Source organism: Melospiza melodia, chromosome 27 (genome assembly GCF_035770615.1).
Source record: "Melospiza melodia melodia isolate bMelMel2 chromosome 27, bMelMel2.pri, whole genome shotgun sequence".
NCBI classification, from domain to species: domain Eukaryota; kingdom Metazoa; phylum Chordata; class Aves; order Passeriformes; family Passerellidae; genus Melospiza; species Melospiza melodia.
Window position 1 is genome coordinate 10,417,178 of NC_086220.1, and position 14,057 is coordinate 10,431,234.

General features: G+C 61.1%; 1 protein-coding gene across 1 annotated transcript; it reads left to right on the forward strand.

Annotated features, from left to right (window-relative positions):
- Positions 1 to 4,139: 4,139 nt before the first annotated feature.
- On the forward strand, positions 4,140 to 9,812 carry TMEM222 (transmembrane protein 222). Its single transcript, XM_063177312.1, has 6 exons — positions 4,140 to 4,259; positions 5,679 to 5,763; positions 6,384 to 6,415; positions 7,363 to 7,459; positions 7,732 to 7,862; positions 8,733 to 9,812. The coding sequence occupies exons 1-6, from the start codon at positions 4,147 to 4,149 to the stop codon at positions 8,818 to 8,820; spliced, it is 546 nt and encodes a 181-aa protein (XP_063033382.1). The 5' UTR covers positions 4,140 to 4,146; the 3' UTR covers positions 8,821 to 9,812.
- Positions 9,813 to 14,057: the final 4,245 nt, after the last annotated feature.

Consider the following 14,057-nt stretch of genomic DNA (forward strand, 5'->3'; position numbering starts at 1 on the left):
TGGGGAGAGGAACATATTTGCAGCCCGACAAATTCACTTGTCTCTGATGGAACCGTTGGCAGTGCCAGCAATAAAACTGCAGAGGGCTCAGGATGGGCCCTGCGTGTGAGCAGAATGGGATCAGGGAGTGGGGATGTGCCTGCTGTGGGTGCTGGAGGAGCTCAGCCCCCCTGGCTGTCCAGCCTTGCCCTGCAGGACCGGAGACTGATGGGGTTCGGGGCTGGCTGGAGGGGAGCTGGGTTTTGTCCTGGATTTCATGGCTGAGCAATCGCCACGACCAGCTCTGGGAGCGCTTCCAGTGAGCCCCTGGGAAAGTGGGGCTGTTCCCTGAGCCAGGGAAGCTGCCCTGTGCATTGCGAGGGAGAGAGGGAGGAGGAAATGCAGTGGCAGGAGAGAGAAAAGCCGCCAAGGCTGGAGCTGAGGGCCGGGGTGGCTCAGGGCCACTTTGGGGCGGGTGGCTGAGGCTGGGGTGTCCCCTGGGGCTGCGAGTGGCACCAGCAGAGCCCCGAGGGACCTTTGGGCTCACACTGAGCCAGGAGAGGCTCTGGGGCTGCACAGAGCAGAGCGGGGAATGGCACAACCAGAGAGGGGAATGGCACAACCAGAGAGGGGAATAGCACAGCCAGAGCAGGGCACAGCACAACCAGAGAGGGGAATAGCACAGCCCGAGCAGGGCACAGCACAACCAGAGCAGGGAATGGCACAACCAGAGCCAGCCTGGAATGGGAGAGCTCCAGGTCCCAGCTGGGCTGGGCTCCAGGCTGGGCTGGGACAAACGCAGGGACAAACCCAGAGTGCCCCGAGCCCCCAGGCTGGGCTGGGACAAACCCACAGCTGGGCTGGGCTGGGACAGCCCCACAGTTTGTCCCTCTCCCCATGGCTCCCCTCAGGAAGGCCCCGTCCCCGCTGTCCTGAGGGTTTCTGGCTGAGGGCAGGCACAGGAGCCATCCCCTGGCAGAGCCTTTTGTTCCTCCCCAAACGAGAGCTTGCGCAAACAATGATGGCACCATTCCTGCTCTGCACATCGATCCAGGGCTCTAGTCAGGCAGGAGAGCTGCAATAAAACCCCGGCCTTTAATTTTATGCATGGAGAACTTCTTACCTGCCCTCCCCTCGTGTGCTCCCCCCCACAGCTCCTTTTCCAACTGCAGCTATTTTTCCCTGCTGACTTCAGGTGTTTTGTATTCTGCTTAGATCAATAGCAGCACAACAGCAGCAGCTTCCCGGCTGTCACTGGGAAGACCCTGCTGTCAGCTCCAGCTCTGCCGGGCTGGAGAGCCCTTGTGCTTCCCCGGCAGACACAAAGGGCTGCGCAGCCAACCCGTGCTCTATTGATTCTGGCTTTAATTATTTCTTTTTTTAATCCAGCCTGGGGAAAGCTGTGTTCTTCCCGAGCTCCGGCAGCGGGGTTTGGGTTTGGGAGGGAGAGAGGAGTGTGAGCTGCCCCAGGAGGGAGATGGCACTGGGGGGAGACTCCTATCAGAGGTGGCACTGCAGGGACACTTCTGTCACAAATGCCCCTTGCCCGGGGAGGTGGCACTGTGGGGACACTCCTGCCAGAGGTGGCACTGCCCCTGCTTGTCCCAGAACCGGGCTCTGTGCGTTTCAGAGGCACTGGGCTTGTCCTGTCACATCTGTCCCTTGCCAGGGGAGGTGGCACTGTGGGCACACTCCTATCAGAGCTGGCACTGCGGGGACACTCCTGTCACAGCTGCCCCTGCAGGGACGCTCCTGCCAGCGCTGTCCCCGCCGTGTGGCTCTGCCAAGGAGCTGCTCCCCGGTGATATCCTGCTTAGCAGCCTCCCAGCCGTGGGCAGGAGGAGCAAATCCATTGCCTAATCCGAGCGGCGTGCCAGTGCCACATTAGCTCATGTGAACATTGGCCCTCGCTTGTGGCTTTTTCACAATCTCTGATATTTACGTTGGCCGGCAGCAAATCAATGCCAGCGAACAAAAAGTGTTCAGTGAAACACGGCCTTTGTGTGCATCTGCCACCCCGAGTGCCAGGAGGGAACCAGAGAATGCTCAGGGGTGGAAGGGACCTTAAAGGGCACCTCACTGCCCTGAACCTCATTGCTTGAAGGGCACCTCACTGGCAGGGACACCTTCCCTTCCCTTGGCTGCCCCAGCACTGCCCAGCCTGGCCCTGGGCACTGCCAGGGCAGCCCCAGCTGTGCCAGGGCCTCACCACCCTCCTGTGATGGTGTTCAGAGGGGCCACGGATGAGGGAGAGATGAGGATCTGACTCCATGTTTCAGAAGGCTTGATTTATTATTTTATTATATATATTATATTAAAACTATACTAGAAGAATGGAAGAAAGGATTTCGTCAGAAGGCTGGCTAAGAATAGAAAAGGAAGGAATGATAACAAGGGTTTGTGGCTTGGACAGAGAGTCTGAGCCAGCTGTGATTGGCCATTAATTAGAAACAACCACGTGAGACCAATCCCAGATCCACTGTTGCATTCCACAGCAGCAGATAATCATTGTTTGCACTTCGTTCCTGAGGCCTCTCAGCTTCTCAGGAGGAAACATCCTAAGGAAAGGATTTTCCATAAAAGATGTGTGCGACACCCTCGCAAGGAGGGATTCCTTCCTCCTGTCCAGTCTGATTTCCCCCCTTTCAGCTTGCACCCATTGCTCTTTGTCCTGGCAGAGGAAAGCAGAAACCAAAGCGCCAGCCATGGCCTGGCTCTCCAGGGTTTGATTTGCTCACCTTCCTCTCTTTGTTTTGGACACAGACGATTTTGTGGATTCCTTTCCCAGCAGACAGGTGAGGCTCAAGGGGAGCTGCTGTGGCCTGAGGGGAGAGCCCACCCTGAGAGGGAACTGCAGTGACATTTTCCGCTGCCCAGTGCCCCTGCAGAGGGGAGGAACCCTCGGGTGGCCCCTCAGGCGGGCAGAGCTCACCCTGGAGCCCTGCAAAGCCCTTTGTGCCAGGGCTGCTCTGCCCAGGGACGCAGCACACCCACGGCCAGGCCCAGCGCAACAGGAGGGGCACAAAGCAGGGAAAAGCCTTTGGTGAAGGACAGAAACGTTGGTGAAAGGGGGAGCTCTGAGTTTGTGATGGCTGTGGGGAACGGGGTTTGTCAGCCCCCAAACCCCCTCGGCTCTGCGCTGCCTCTGTGCCACATGCAGGAAAGGGTTCTTGGTTTTATTTATATTTATTTTAAAAATTTATTTATGTATTTATTAGGAGTGTTTGTTTTTTTGCCAAGCCCTGGCAGAGCAGTGACTCCGCAGCTCTCCCGGAGAGCCCTGGCTGTGCTGTGAGGGCAACGAGCGGCTCCAAGGAGAACGGGGAGGGAGGCAGGGCTGGCAGGGGGGGCACGGGCAGCCCCGAACCGGGCCGGGCCGGGCCGGGCCGGGCTCTGACCCCGCTGTGCTCCCCCAGGACCCCGGGTCTCACTGTGCCCTCTCCGAGTGCGTTGTGGTGGGTGGGAATCTGGAATAAACACATTTCTCCGGCTTCCTCCTGCAGTTTGAGTTTAACTTCCTAATAAAGCGATTGTTATTTTCCTAACCCGGGGCTTTCCCTCTGCTGGTGCTGCTCTGGCAGTTCCTCCCCCGTCCCGGAGGCTCCGGGGGATGATGATTTCGGATTATTTTGGATAATTTCGGATTATTTCTGATAAAATTATTTCTGCCGCTGCGCTCCCCTCGGAGCTTTAGGGGGCTCCCCCAGCTCCCGGCCCTGGGGCCAGCCCGGCGGGTCCGCGGTGTGGGGACCGGGATGGGGGTCCCGGCCCGGACCTGGGCTCTGGTCCTGGGGCTGCGGCCCCGGTCCGGGTCCCGTTCCCGGTCCTGCGTCGTTCCCGGCCCTGTCCTGGTCCCATTCCTGTTCTCATTCCTGCTCCCATTCCTGTTCCCGGTTTGGGCCCTGTCCTGGTCCCATTCCTGTTCCCATTCCTGTTCCCATCCCCATCCCCGTTCCCGGTTTGGGCCCTGTCCTGGGCCCATTCCTGTTCCCATCCCCGTTCCCGGTTTGGGCCCTGTCCTGGGCCCATTCCTGTTCCCATCCCCGTTCCCGGTTTGGGCCCATTCCTGTTCCTGTTCCCGTTCCCGCTCCGGGCCCGCTCCCGGTTCCCGGTGGCCGGAAGCGCGCGGGCCCGCCGGAAGTGACGCGCTGCGGGCGCGCCCCGGGCATGGCGGCGGCGGAGCCCGGGATGAAGCAGTTCAATGGCGGCGGCGGCGCGCCGGACGCGGAGCGCGGCCGCTTCCCGCACTGCGTGGTGTGGACCCCGATCCCCGTGCTGACGTGAGCGAGCCGCCGGGGCCGCACCGGGGCCGGGCCCGGACGGGACCCCCGCGCCTCCCCTCGCTTGTCCCGGGAGCCCCGCGCTTCCCCCGAGCCCCTCCCGGACCCTTCTCCCGGGTCCCGCTGCCCCTCCCGGGTCCCGCCTGCCGTCCCGGGACGGGCTCGTTCCGCGGGAGCGGGGGCAGGCCCGGTGCCGAACGTGCTCGGCCCTGCGGGAGCGGAGCGAGCCGGGAACGTGGGAAGCGCTTTAGGAGCGCGGGGATCCGAGAGCAGCCCGTGCCCCGGGGAGTCTCGGTGCGTGCCTTTGCATCCCCGGGACCGGCTGCGCCTTCCCGGCCGAGCGTGGGCAGGCTCCGTGCAGGGAGGGCTCGGGGCTCCGCTCCGGCCGTGAGAGCGCGGGGAGCTGTGGCTCCGGGGGCTGTCCGGGCACAGCCGGGCGGGTTTTTGCACCTGCTCTTCCCCCGGGCTCCCGTCAGGTGATGTTTGCCCAGCCGGGCTCCCAGGCGGGTACGAGATGTGGGGCGGGGTGTGCCGGCATCGGGAACGGCCCGGGAGAGGCTGCGCGTCCCCTCCTGCCGTCTCTTTTATCCCTTTTATCTCTTTTCTTTTTTGACTGCTTAAAATTTTCATCTCAGCCTTTTCCTGGAGGATTTTCCAGAGCCTTTTAAACATTCCTAACCCTAGCTGAAGGGAGCTGCCAGAGCCACTGAGGCCCTCAGGGAGGGAGGAGAGGGAAATCGGGGAGATGAGCACAGCTGAGGGTGCTGGAGCAGGTGGGAGAGGGCTGGAACAGGACCTGGAGTATCCACTCCTATGGGATAGTGGTGGAAGAGGCTGGCATGTAGGTGTGATGAGGGAAAGGGTTTGGGATGTAGATCTGGTGATAGAATGGGCTTGGGACGCAGGTCTGAGGGAAAGGGTTTGGGATGTAGATCTGGTGAGGGCAGGGGGTTGGGATATTGGTGTGCTGCTCCCTGAAGCTGTAAACACCCATCAGGGAGAAGGTCTGTGAAACACTGGGATCTCTTAGAGGAGGGAATGCCCTTGCTAGAGCCAGGAACTCTGTCTGGAGAGCTGGGATCTGGGTCGCTGTGGGAAGCTGCAGCGCGATGGCAAGGTGGGCAGGGCGACCTGGTTTTTGGTTGCTGGAGTGGAAAGTCCGGTTTGTGCGCAGGCAGTCCCTGCAGGATCTGATCTTTGTGCTTGGCTGCACAGAGGGGTTTGTGCGGCTCTGGGCTCGCCCTGCCCTGCTGTGTGGAGTGTTTTGGGGTGGGTGTTCCCTCCCGGCCTCCTGCCGCGGGGCTGCGGCTGCTCCTTGGTGTTCTCCCTGTGCTCTGCTCCCTGCCAGCCCTTGCCCGGCCCAGCTGCCATGCTGGGAGCAGGGCCAGCTGTCCCCTGACGTGTCCCTGTCCCTCGCAGGTGGCTGTTCCCCATCATTGGCCACATGGGCATCTGCACCTCGGCCGGCGTCATCCGCGACTTCGCGGGGCCCTACTTCGTGTCTGTGAGTACCCCTGCACGCCCTGCCTGCTCCTGCTCAAATCACACCTGCAGGGCCCTCCCAGGCTCTGGGCTCCTTGCTGCTGCTCATCTGGGGCTCATCTGGGAGTCTGATAAATAATGGCTGCTTTGGTCACAAGGAGGGAAAAAAAAAATCTCGTGTTCCAGTCTCTAAATTGGGAGTTCAGGAGTTAAATTCTCTGAATTCTGAGCAGCAGAAGTGCCTTCAGCTGCCTCAGCCTGGCTGTTTCTGTCGTGCTGCTCAGCATCAGGTGTGTGCCAGGCTCAGGGTCCAGTGGATTCTGGAAGTAAAGACAGTTTTAATTTGGGATAATTAATGCTCCTAATAGACTGGGACATCTGCAGCCAAGAGTTAACAAAATATTAACACTTAAAAAAGGGAGGGGAACAAGGCACTTGTAGATCAATGATGTCACTGAGTGTGGGGTGTAAATGTGCCCAGAGCAGGAGTATGGGAACAGGGGAACCCTAACCCAGGCACCCCCAGGATTGGTGTGGGGGCAGTTGGATCACTCAGCCAGCCACCTGTGGAACCTCCAGCAACAGCCATGCCCTGAATGTTGCCTTCCGCCTCCTGAGACAGCTCTCCTTTTGTTTTTGCAGGAAGACAACATGGCATTTGGGAAGCCTGTGAAGTAAGTGCTGTGTTTGTGTTAACCTGAGCGGCTGCCCTGCAGCTCCTGGGGACAGGCGAGCCGTGACATTGCTTTTCCTGGTGCTCAGCTGCCCTCCTGCACCTTGGTGGCCGCTGCGTCTCTGCTTTTCAGGAAACCACATGAAATTAAATCGTTTTAGCAGCATGACAGCAACGTGGTGGTGTTAATAACCAGAGCTGTGTGGAGCCTTTGTTAGAGAAAAGGAAAGGAAAAGGCTAAACTGTTCTAGGATGATGTTAACAAGTGCTCTGGGTAAACACTGCCTGGCTCTGCTGGTGAGCTGAGGGCTCTCCCATGCTGCCAGTGCTGGGTTTGTGTTTGGAATGGCTGGGGGGTTCCTTTGGGGTGTGGGAGCAGCTCAGGGCTGTCCCCTGAGCTCTGTGATTCCTGGCTGGGGTGCTGAGCAGCCTTTCTGCTGCCCCTGCTTGTCCCAGAGCTTATAGGGGGATAGAATAGAAGAAAATAAAGGTAGTGTAGAAAGTAATCTTACCCCTAAGGTGTTGCAGCTGGGCCAATTATCAAAGATTAGGAGCAGGCCTGACTCTTAACAGGCCACAGCTGTAATCGATGAGAAGGAGAGTGCTCTAAAAGAGTGGGGTGGTGTTGAGAAGGAGCTGGAGTCAGTGGCTGCTTTGTGAAGAAGGGTCAGTGCTCTGAGGAGCTGCCCACGAGAAACACCAGGAAGGTTTGGAACCTTTGCAATAAGGAGACAGCAGCGTGGAACCCCTGCAATCAGATGACAACAAGAGCTGGGCTCCCTGCATTTCAGAGGCACTGGGTTTGTCCAAGCCCTTCAGGAGTGTGCAGGGCCAGGAGCTGGTCTCTGATCCTGGTGGCTGCTTTGAGGCTGTGATTCACCAAGGAGCGAGCACTGGGGCAGGTGCAGCAGTAGAACCATGCCAAGGCAGCTGTTCTCACCCTCCCAGGTACTGGAAGCTGGATCCCAGCAAGGTTTATGCCACTGGTGCCAACGCGTGGGACACGGCCGTGCACGACGCCTCCGAGGAGTACAAGCACCGCATGGTACAGCCCCTCTCCGGGCTGGGAGGAGCGAGGGAGGGTCCCCAGGGGCTCCAGGGGTTCCCAGAGACGCTCTGGACACCCATCCCTGGCAGTGTTCAAGGCCAGGTTGGAGCAAGGAGCTTCCAAGCCCATCCAACCCCAACCATTCCCTGTCTCTGCAGGGGCTGGAAGGGATCCCTCCCCTCCCCAGTGCTTGGCTCCTTGCCACAAGGGTGAGACCTGGACTGGGAAACCTCAGGGACAGGATTTCTAATCCCTTTTTTGTGTTCCAGCACAACCTCTGCTGTGACAACTGCCATTCCCACGTGGCCCTGGCCTTAAACTTGATGAGATACGATAACAGCACCTCCTGGAACATGGTGAAACTGTGCTTCTTCACACTCCTCTATGGGAAATACGTCAGGTGAGCTGGGGAACAGCCTGGATTTGGCAGCAGAAGGGGCTCTTTGCTTCTCCTGAGCCCTCTGAGGCATCACCTGGCCCGTGGAGAAGGGAGAAGCATCCCCCCAGCCGTGGGTGGTGCTGTCACTGCCTGTGCTCAGCAGGAGAAGCAGGAGTGCTTGCTGGGTTGCACTAGGTGCTGCTCCCAAAATCCTGTTCCTGGCTGCTGGTTTGGAGTGCCTGGAATTTGGGAAATGCTGGCTAAAGCAAATCTTACTCTGTGTTGTCTTCTGGCTGGGGTAGGTCAGAACATAAGGTCACAGCATGGCTTCTCTCCAAGGATTACTGGTTTCCCTCCCCTCTCTTGGGTCTTGTTTACATAAAAACTGGTCTGATTTCCAGCTGCTGTGGAGCTTCCCACTGCACTGGGGAGGGAAACCCCGAGCTTTCCTTAAGGAAAGGCTCCTGAAGCTCCACTTCTGTGGAGTCTTCCCTGTCCTGGGAGAGCTGCTTTACCTGCTGTTGAGCAAGGATAGCTCCAGCTGTCCTGGTTAAATCCACCAGCAGTTGGAATAACAAGCCCTGTGGTAATGGGGTTTCATTTTTTGTGGCCTCCTGTCACCATTCCTGTCTGTGCAGGGGTGAAGTGGGCTTGTCTTTCACTTAGTTTAAGCTGGAAGGAGACTCCAGCCCTCTTGTTTGTGATATATTTATTGTGGTCCTGACCGAGTCTCAGTTTTTAACACCAAATTTCCAGGCTGGGGTGTATGGCAGCGCCAGCAGCAGGTAACAGTCAGGCATTTGTCTCCTTCTGATTTCTCCAGCTGTTCTCCCATCCTTTTGTCTCTGCTGGTTTCTCACATTTAACCCTTGCCCCCTTTCCCTCCTGCAGCGTAGGGGGGTTTGTGAAGACCTGGCTGCCCTTTGTGCTGTTCCTGGGGGTGATTGTGACCGTGGTTCTCACCCTGCACCTGCGGTGATGGCAGCCCTGACCCCCCATCCCTGAGCACACAAAGGAAGAAACTGTGACTGATCCAGCAGGATGGAGGCCCGGGGCTCTGGGAGCCTTTTCCAGGGAAGGTGGCAGCCCCACTCCATCGTGACAGCTCATTTCGTCTCCTGGAGCTGGCTTCTTTTCCTCCTGTTTCTGTTCTCTCGATGGTGTCTCCCCATGTCAGGGGTCTGGAAGCTTCTGCCCTCTCCCTCTCTGCAGCTGGGGAGGTGGGAGTGGGACCAGGGAAAGAGAGGGGTGGGCACCTTTGCTTTCAGTGCCAAGAAAAGCCTCAGGGCAGGCTCTGCCTCCTGCAGATCCACCTTGGGAGGGTCTCTCTGATCCCCTGCTTTCCTCCTCCTCCTCACCAGATGCTTCCTCAGTTCCTGGGTTTGCAGTTGGGAGTTGCTGTTTTCCCTGTGGCACACCTCTCCAGCAGCACACGTTCCAGAGGGGAGGTGTGGGGTGCCCAGCACTCAGGGATGGCCCAACAGGGGCAGGAGGTGAGGTGGGACCCTGCTGAGGGGTGCTCCATGGCGGGGCAGCTCCCCTGGCCCTGCTGGTGAGCCTGCACAGGCAGGGAGGCTGAAGGGCTGGCTGGGAGCAGCTCGTGGCAGGGTGCACCCCTCAGGAGCCTGCTGCAGCTTGGGGAGGCAGCCCTTGCTCCCTTTCAGCTTGTGCCAGAGAAAACATCACTCCCCTGCTTCTCCTCGGGCTCTCTGTTGCTAAATCTGGCGCTGCAATCCTCACAAGCACTCGTTTCCCTTTGATCCCCGAGCTCCCAGCAGGCAGCAGCTGGGGCAGGGAGCTGAGCCTGGGGCTGGGGGAGCTCTGTGGGAGCAGCACCTGAGCCTGGAGCTGCAGAGGGGCCGCAGGCACTGGGAGCTCCCTGCCTGGCTGGGCAGGGCAGAGGCTTCTCCTGGCTGGTGGCTGGGGAATGGTACAGGGAGCTTTGGGGAGCGCAGCTGGGCACGGGGGCTGGGCAGGGATTGGGGTGGGGGGCACACCTGGGCACAGGGATTGCTGTGGGGAGCACAGGGGCTGTGCAGGGATTGGGGTGGGGGGCACAGCTCAGGTAGGATTGGCCATGGGGGGTTTGTCCTTGAGTGCCAGGCAGGAAGGGAGTCTGGCTGTGTCCTGGAGCCCCTTGTACAGCTGGGTCTGCTCTGCAGGTGCTGGTTTTGGAGGGCTCTGAGCCAGGGGAGTTTTAACCCCAGCCTGTCATGTGCGGCTGAGCAGGTCCCTGCTGGCTGTAGAGGGGGAGAAAGCTTTTCCACTCACACCTCTACCCCAGTACCTGGCAGGTTCCAAGGCATCCATTTCAGGGAGAGCTTGTGGCCAGCAGGAAAGCTTTCCTGGGGTCCCTGCCGTGGCTGCAGCTTCCTCTGACTGCAGAGCCCACTCACTCACTCACTGTCAGCCCGCTGGTTCTCACACCCCTCCCCGTGTGCCATTCCCTGACCTCTCTGGCCTTGTGGGAGGGTTGGGCCCCCCTCAAACTCGTTTCTGTGCTTTTCCCTTTTCCTCAGTCACTTTTAAGCCACCCCTCACACCTCCTGCTCATTACTGTCCCTCTGTCACCCCGTCGTGGCCTTGCCCCCCAGCCTGGAGCTGCTCTGTGCAGTCCCTCCCGTGCTCAGAGCAGGGATGGAGGCGCTGGGGCACTGAAATCCTGATCAGAGAGAGCGGGGATGAGAGCACGGAGCGCTCAGGGAGCGCTGCCCGCGGTGCCCGGGGCTGGGAGAGGGCAGAGCTTTCCCTCGTGCTGATTTCAGAGCGATTCCTTGGAGTGCCGGGGCCGGAGCCACCCTCAGCAATAACCCCGAGCCCTCCCGTCCGTGTTTTATCCACGAGCTCTGCGAGAATTGCCAAAGCTGAGACTTGGGGGTGTGGGGGGGCCCCTGGAGTTCCAAAACCCCACTGTGAAATTCCCTCTCGTTTGCTCCCGATGCTTTTTACCAGAGCGGAGTTTGGAATGGCGAGGGCGAGCCCCCATCCCTCATCCTTTGTTCCCTTCATCTCTGCGGGGCGCTGGATTTCTTTGTAAATATTTAAACTCTGCTTCTGTGGTTTCATAATCCCGACGGCAGGGAAATAAACTGATTTCTGTGGATATCTCCTGGTGCTGCATCTCCTCCCAGCCCTCAGCCCAGAGCGGGGTTGGCATCGGGGTCTCCTGCCCAAAGGATCCTGGAGCTCCCACACCTTTGGCTTTATGAGCTCGCCCTTTTCCCTGCTCCAGGGAAAACTCCCGACCCTGCTGCTGGGAGGGAGCTTGGGGGCAGGAGAATTCCCCATCCCTGCAGTTCCTGGGGTTTAATGCTGGGGCAGGGGCAGCCAAGTGTTCTGGGGTGGGAGATGCTTTTTTCCAAGGCTGATTCCCTTCAGCTGTGAACAGCCTCCCTTTTGTCTGTGTCCTTTTTTCTGGAGGCTCTGCTTTCCCAGCTCCTTTCCCTTCCCAGGGGAGGGCACGCCTGGCCTGGCCCTGGGGCTGCCAGGAGCAAAGAGCCAGGCTCATTTTCCCCTCTCCCAGCAGGGTCTGCTGCCTGAGCTGAGCAGGGGAAGCTGTGCCTGCTGACTGCAGATGCAGCCGCTGATTTTCTGTTCCATCTGATACCCAGGGGCTGGAGCTGCGGGCAGGGAGTACATCAGCCTTGAAATGGGGTTGTGTCCGAGGCCGGGGGATTTCATGGCGCAGCCGTTTCATGGGGAAGCACCTGGATCTCCTGCTCAGCCCTGCAGGCAGCGAGCCCAGCTCCTGCGGGCGGGCAGGCGGCTCCCAGGGCTTTATCCCCACACAGCTGTCGCTGCGAGGGGAGGTGAGGTGAGGCTGCAAAGCCCCCGGGACCGCCTGCCGAGCCTGGCAGGATTGTCCAGGCAATCTCCTGCTGCTGCTGCTGCCGGAGCTCAGGGGCTCTGCGGGATAGGTGGCCTGAGCTGGGGGGTTCAGGGCACCGGAGGGGAGCAGCCGGGCCCCGTGTGCCCCTCTCAGGTGCCTTGGGCAGGGGGCTGCTGTGCCAGCCCTGCTCCCAGCGCGGCCCTGGGAGCCGGGAACGCTGCAGGATGGATGGAACATCAGGATCCTCAACTGCCGCATGGCCTGAGCGGGGTCACTGCATCCATCCATCCATCCATCCATCCATCCATCCATCCATCCATCCACCCGTCTGTGCCACTATTGCAGGCAGTGCCGGGTGCCACATCACCGGGCCTGGCAGGGCAGAGGGCACGGGAGGCTGAGATCCCAGCAGAGGAAGGGGCCAGGTGTGCCCTATCCCTCTGGGGACACGCTTGGCAGTGTCCAAGCTGGGGTGCTGTGCTGCAAGGGCTTCCCCGCCACGCCAAAATCCACTGCTGGGGCTCCACCCGTGCTCCAGCCCCTGCTCCTGCCTCAGTTTCCCCCCAGGAGAACCAGACTTGCCTGAACCTCCCAGACCTGAGGAGCAGGTCCTGGAGGGGAGCAGGGCTGGGAGCAGGCTGGGACTCGCCCCGGCCAGGCTTGGAGCTGCCCATGCTGTGCCCAGGTGAGACAGAACCTGTGTCTGTGCCCACGAGCTGCCTGCAAGGAAAACCACCCCCGAGGGCTGGCCTGGCACCTGGCTCGGGTGTGCCAGGGTGTCACTGGGTGTTCCTGGGTGTCACCGGTTGGTGCAGCTCTGTCCCAGCCCCCGAGGCTGTGGCTGAGAGCCAGCGCCCTCTCTGCACCCCCGGCTCAGCAGGGATGGGGTGGGACACGCTGCAGGACGTGTCCTGCTTCTCCTCACCCCCTTCTCCATCCCAAAACCGCTCCTCACTGTGGGTGCTGCAGAGCAAAGGGCCCAGGGTGCCCAGCAAGGGCTTGGTGCCCACCTGGCGTCGCCCAGAGCTGAGCCCTGAGGGGACTCAGGTGTCCCCACACCCCTGTCCCTCTGCAGAGGCCTGGCTCCTCTGGGACCCCCCCAGAACTGAGCAGCAGTGCCCTGCAAGGGGACAGGGAGGGAGGGGAGTGGCCCACAGAGGGACAGACACACGAAGCCACTGCTGAAGTCTCATTTCCTGAGACACCAGGCTAAAAATAATCCCCTTTTCTTGCGGTCCTGTGCTCGTGAAGTGCTGCCATCTCACATCAGAGCTGGGGGGGAGCCTGTCCCCCACCCCCAGCCAGCTGCTCTCCCTGTGGCATGGAGGGAAAATGAGGCACAGGTCCTGCTGTGGTGCTCCTGCCAGGGTTTGTCCCAGCCTGGCACTGCTGGGCCCATCCTGCATGGTCCTGGCTGCTCAGGACCCCTGGCCATGCAGAGCAGGATGGAGGCGGTGTGTTAGAGCAATACAACAGTGGTGGGGCTGGATGTGTCTGTGGGACAGGGAACGTGGGGTGGGGGAGCCGTGGGATGGGGGGGAACCACGGTTTGGGGAGGGGGCTGGGGCCGTCCCGTGGGCTGGGAATGCGTTCTGGGATGGGGGCACCCTGGGCATGGGGTCCTGCAAAGGCCCGGGGACCTGGGGCTCCACACTGGCCTTTGGGGTGGGGGCTGCAGGTGGGCAGGTGTGCTGCAGGTGTGCTGCTCCCCCTCCCCAGCACAGACCAGTCCCCCCAGACACTCTCCTGGGAGTCCCAGAGCCACATCTGCCCCCAGCCCCTGTGTGGCCCCAGGGTGGGACATCTCCCACCCCCTCCCCTTTTCCACACCCTGGAGTCTCCCCCAGGCTCGGGGTCCCCCGTCCCGGGCCCATCCCCGCCGCGCCGCCCCTCGGCGGGCGCTGCCGCCGCCCCGTTCAGCCCGGTCCAGCCCGGTTCAGCCCCGTCCCGCGGCGCTGCCGGCTGCAGTCGCTGCCTCGGTGCCGCCGGGTGCGGAGGCGCTCCCGGGGCTGCGCTGGAGTCACCGGGCACGGCCGGGCCGGGGCAGCGCCGGGGGCACGGAGAGCGCACCTGGGCAGGTGAGGGGGGCCCGGGGGGCTCTGGAGGGGCTCTGGGGCCCGTCCCGCTGCTCTGGCCCCGCTCGGGGCCGCGCCCCCTCCTCCCCGTGCCCCGGTGGGGAGCCTGGGCTGGGGGCGCCGCTTTGAGGGGTGGCATTCCCTGTCCCCGCGCTGTGACACGGACCTGGGGCTGACCCGAGCCCCCCGATGGGTCCCTGGTGCCGGGAGGAGCCGAGGGGGGCTCCGGGCAGCCCTGGGACCCGCCTGCGGGCTGGGGGCTCACCCGGGAGGGGCTGGCCGTGAGGGCACTTTGGGGAGGGGGCCTGGGGG

Excerpts from the sequence above, each read along its gene's own strand:
- TMEM222 (XM_063177312.1), top strand. The coding sequence starts at position 4,147 with ATGGCGGCGGCGGAGCCCGGGATGAAGCAGTTCAATGGCGGCGGCGGC. Across the intron at positions 5,764-6,383 it reads CGGGGCCCTACTTCGTGTCT|GAAGACAACATGGCATTTGG; the intron begins GTGAGTACCCCT and ends TTGTTTTTGCAG. Across the intron at positions 7,460-7,731 it reads AGGAGTACAAGCACCGCATG|CACAACCTCTGCTGTGACAA; the intron begins GTACAGCCCCTC and ends TTTGTGTTCCAG.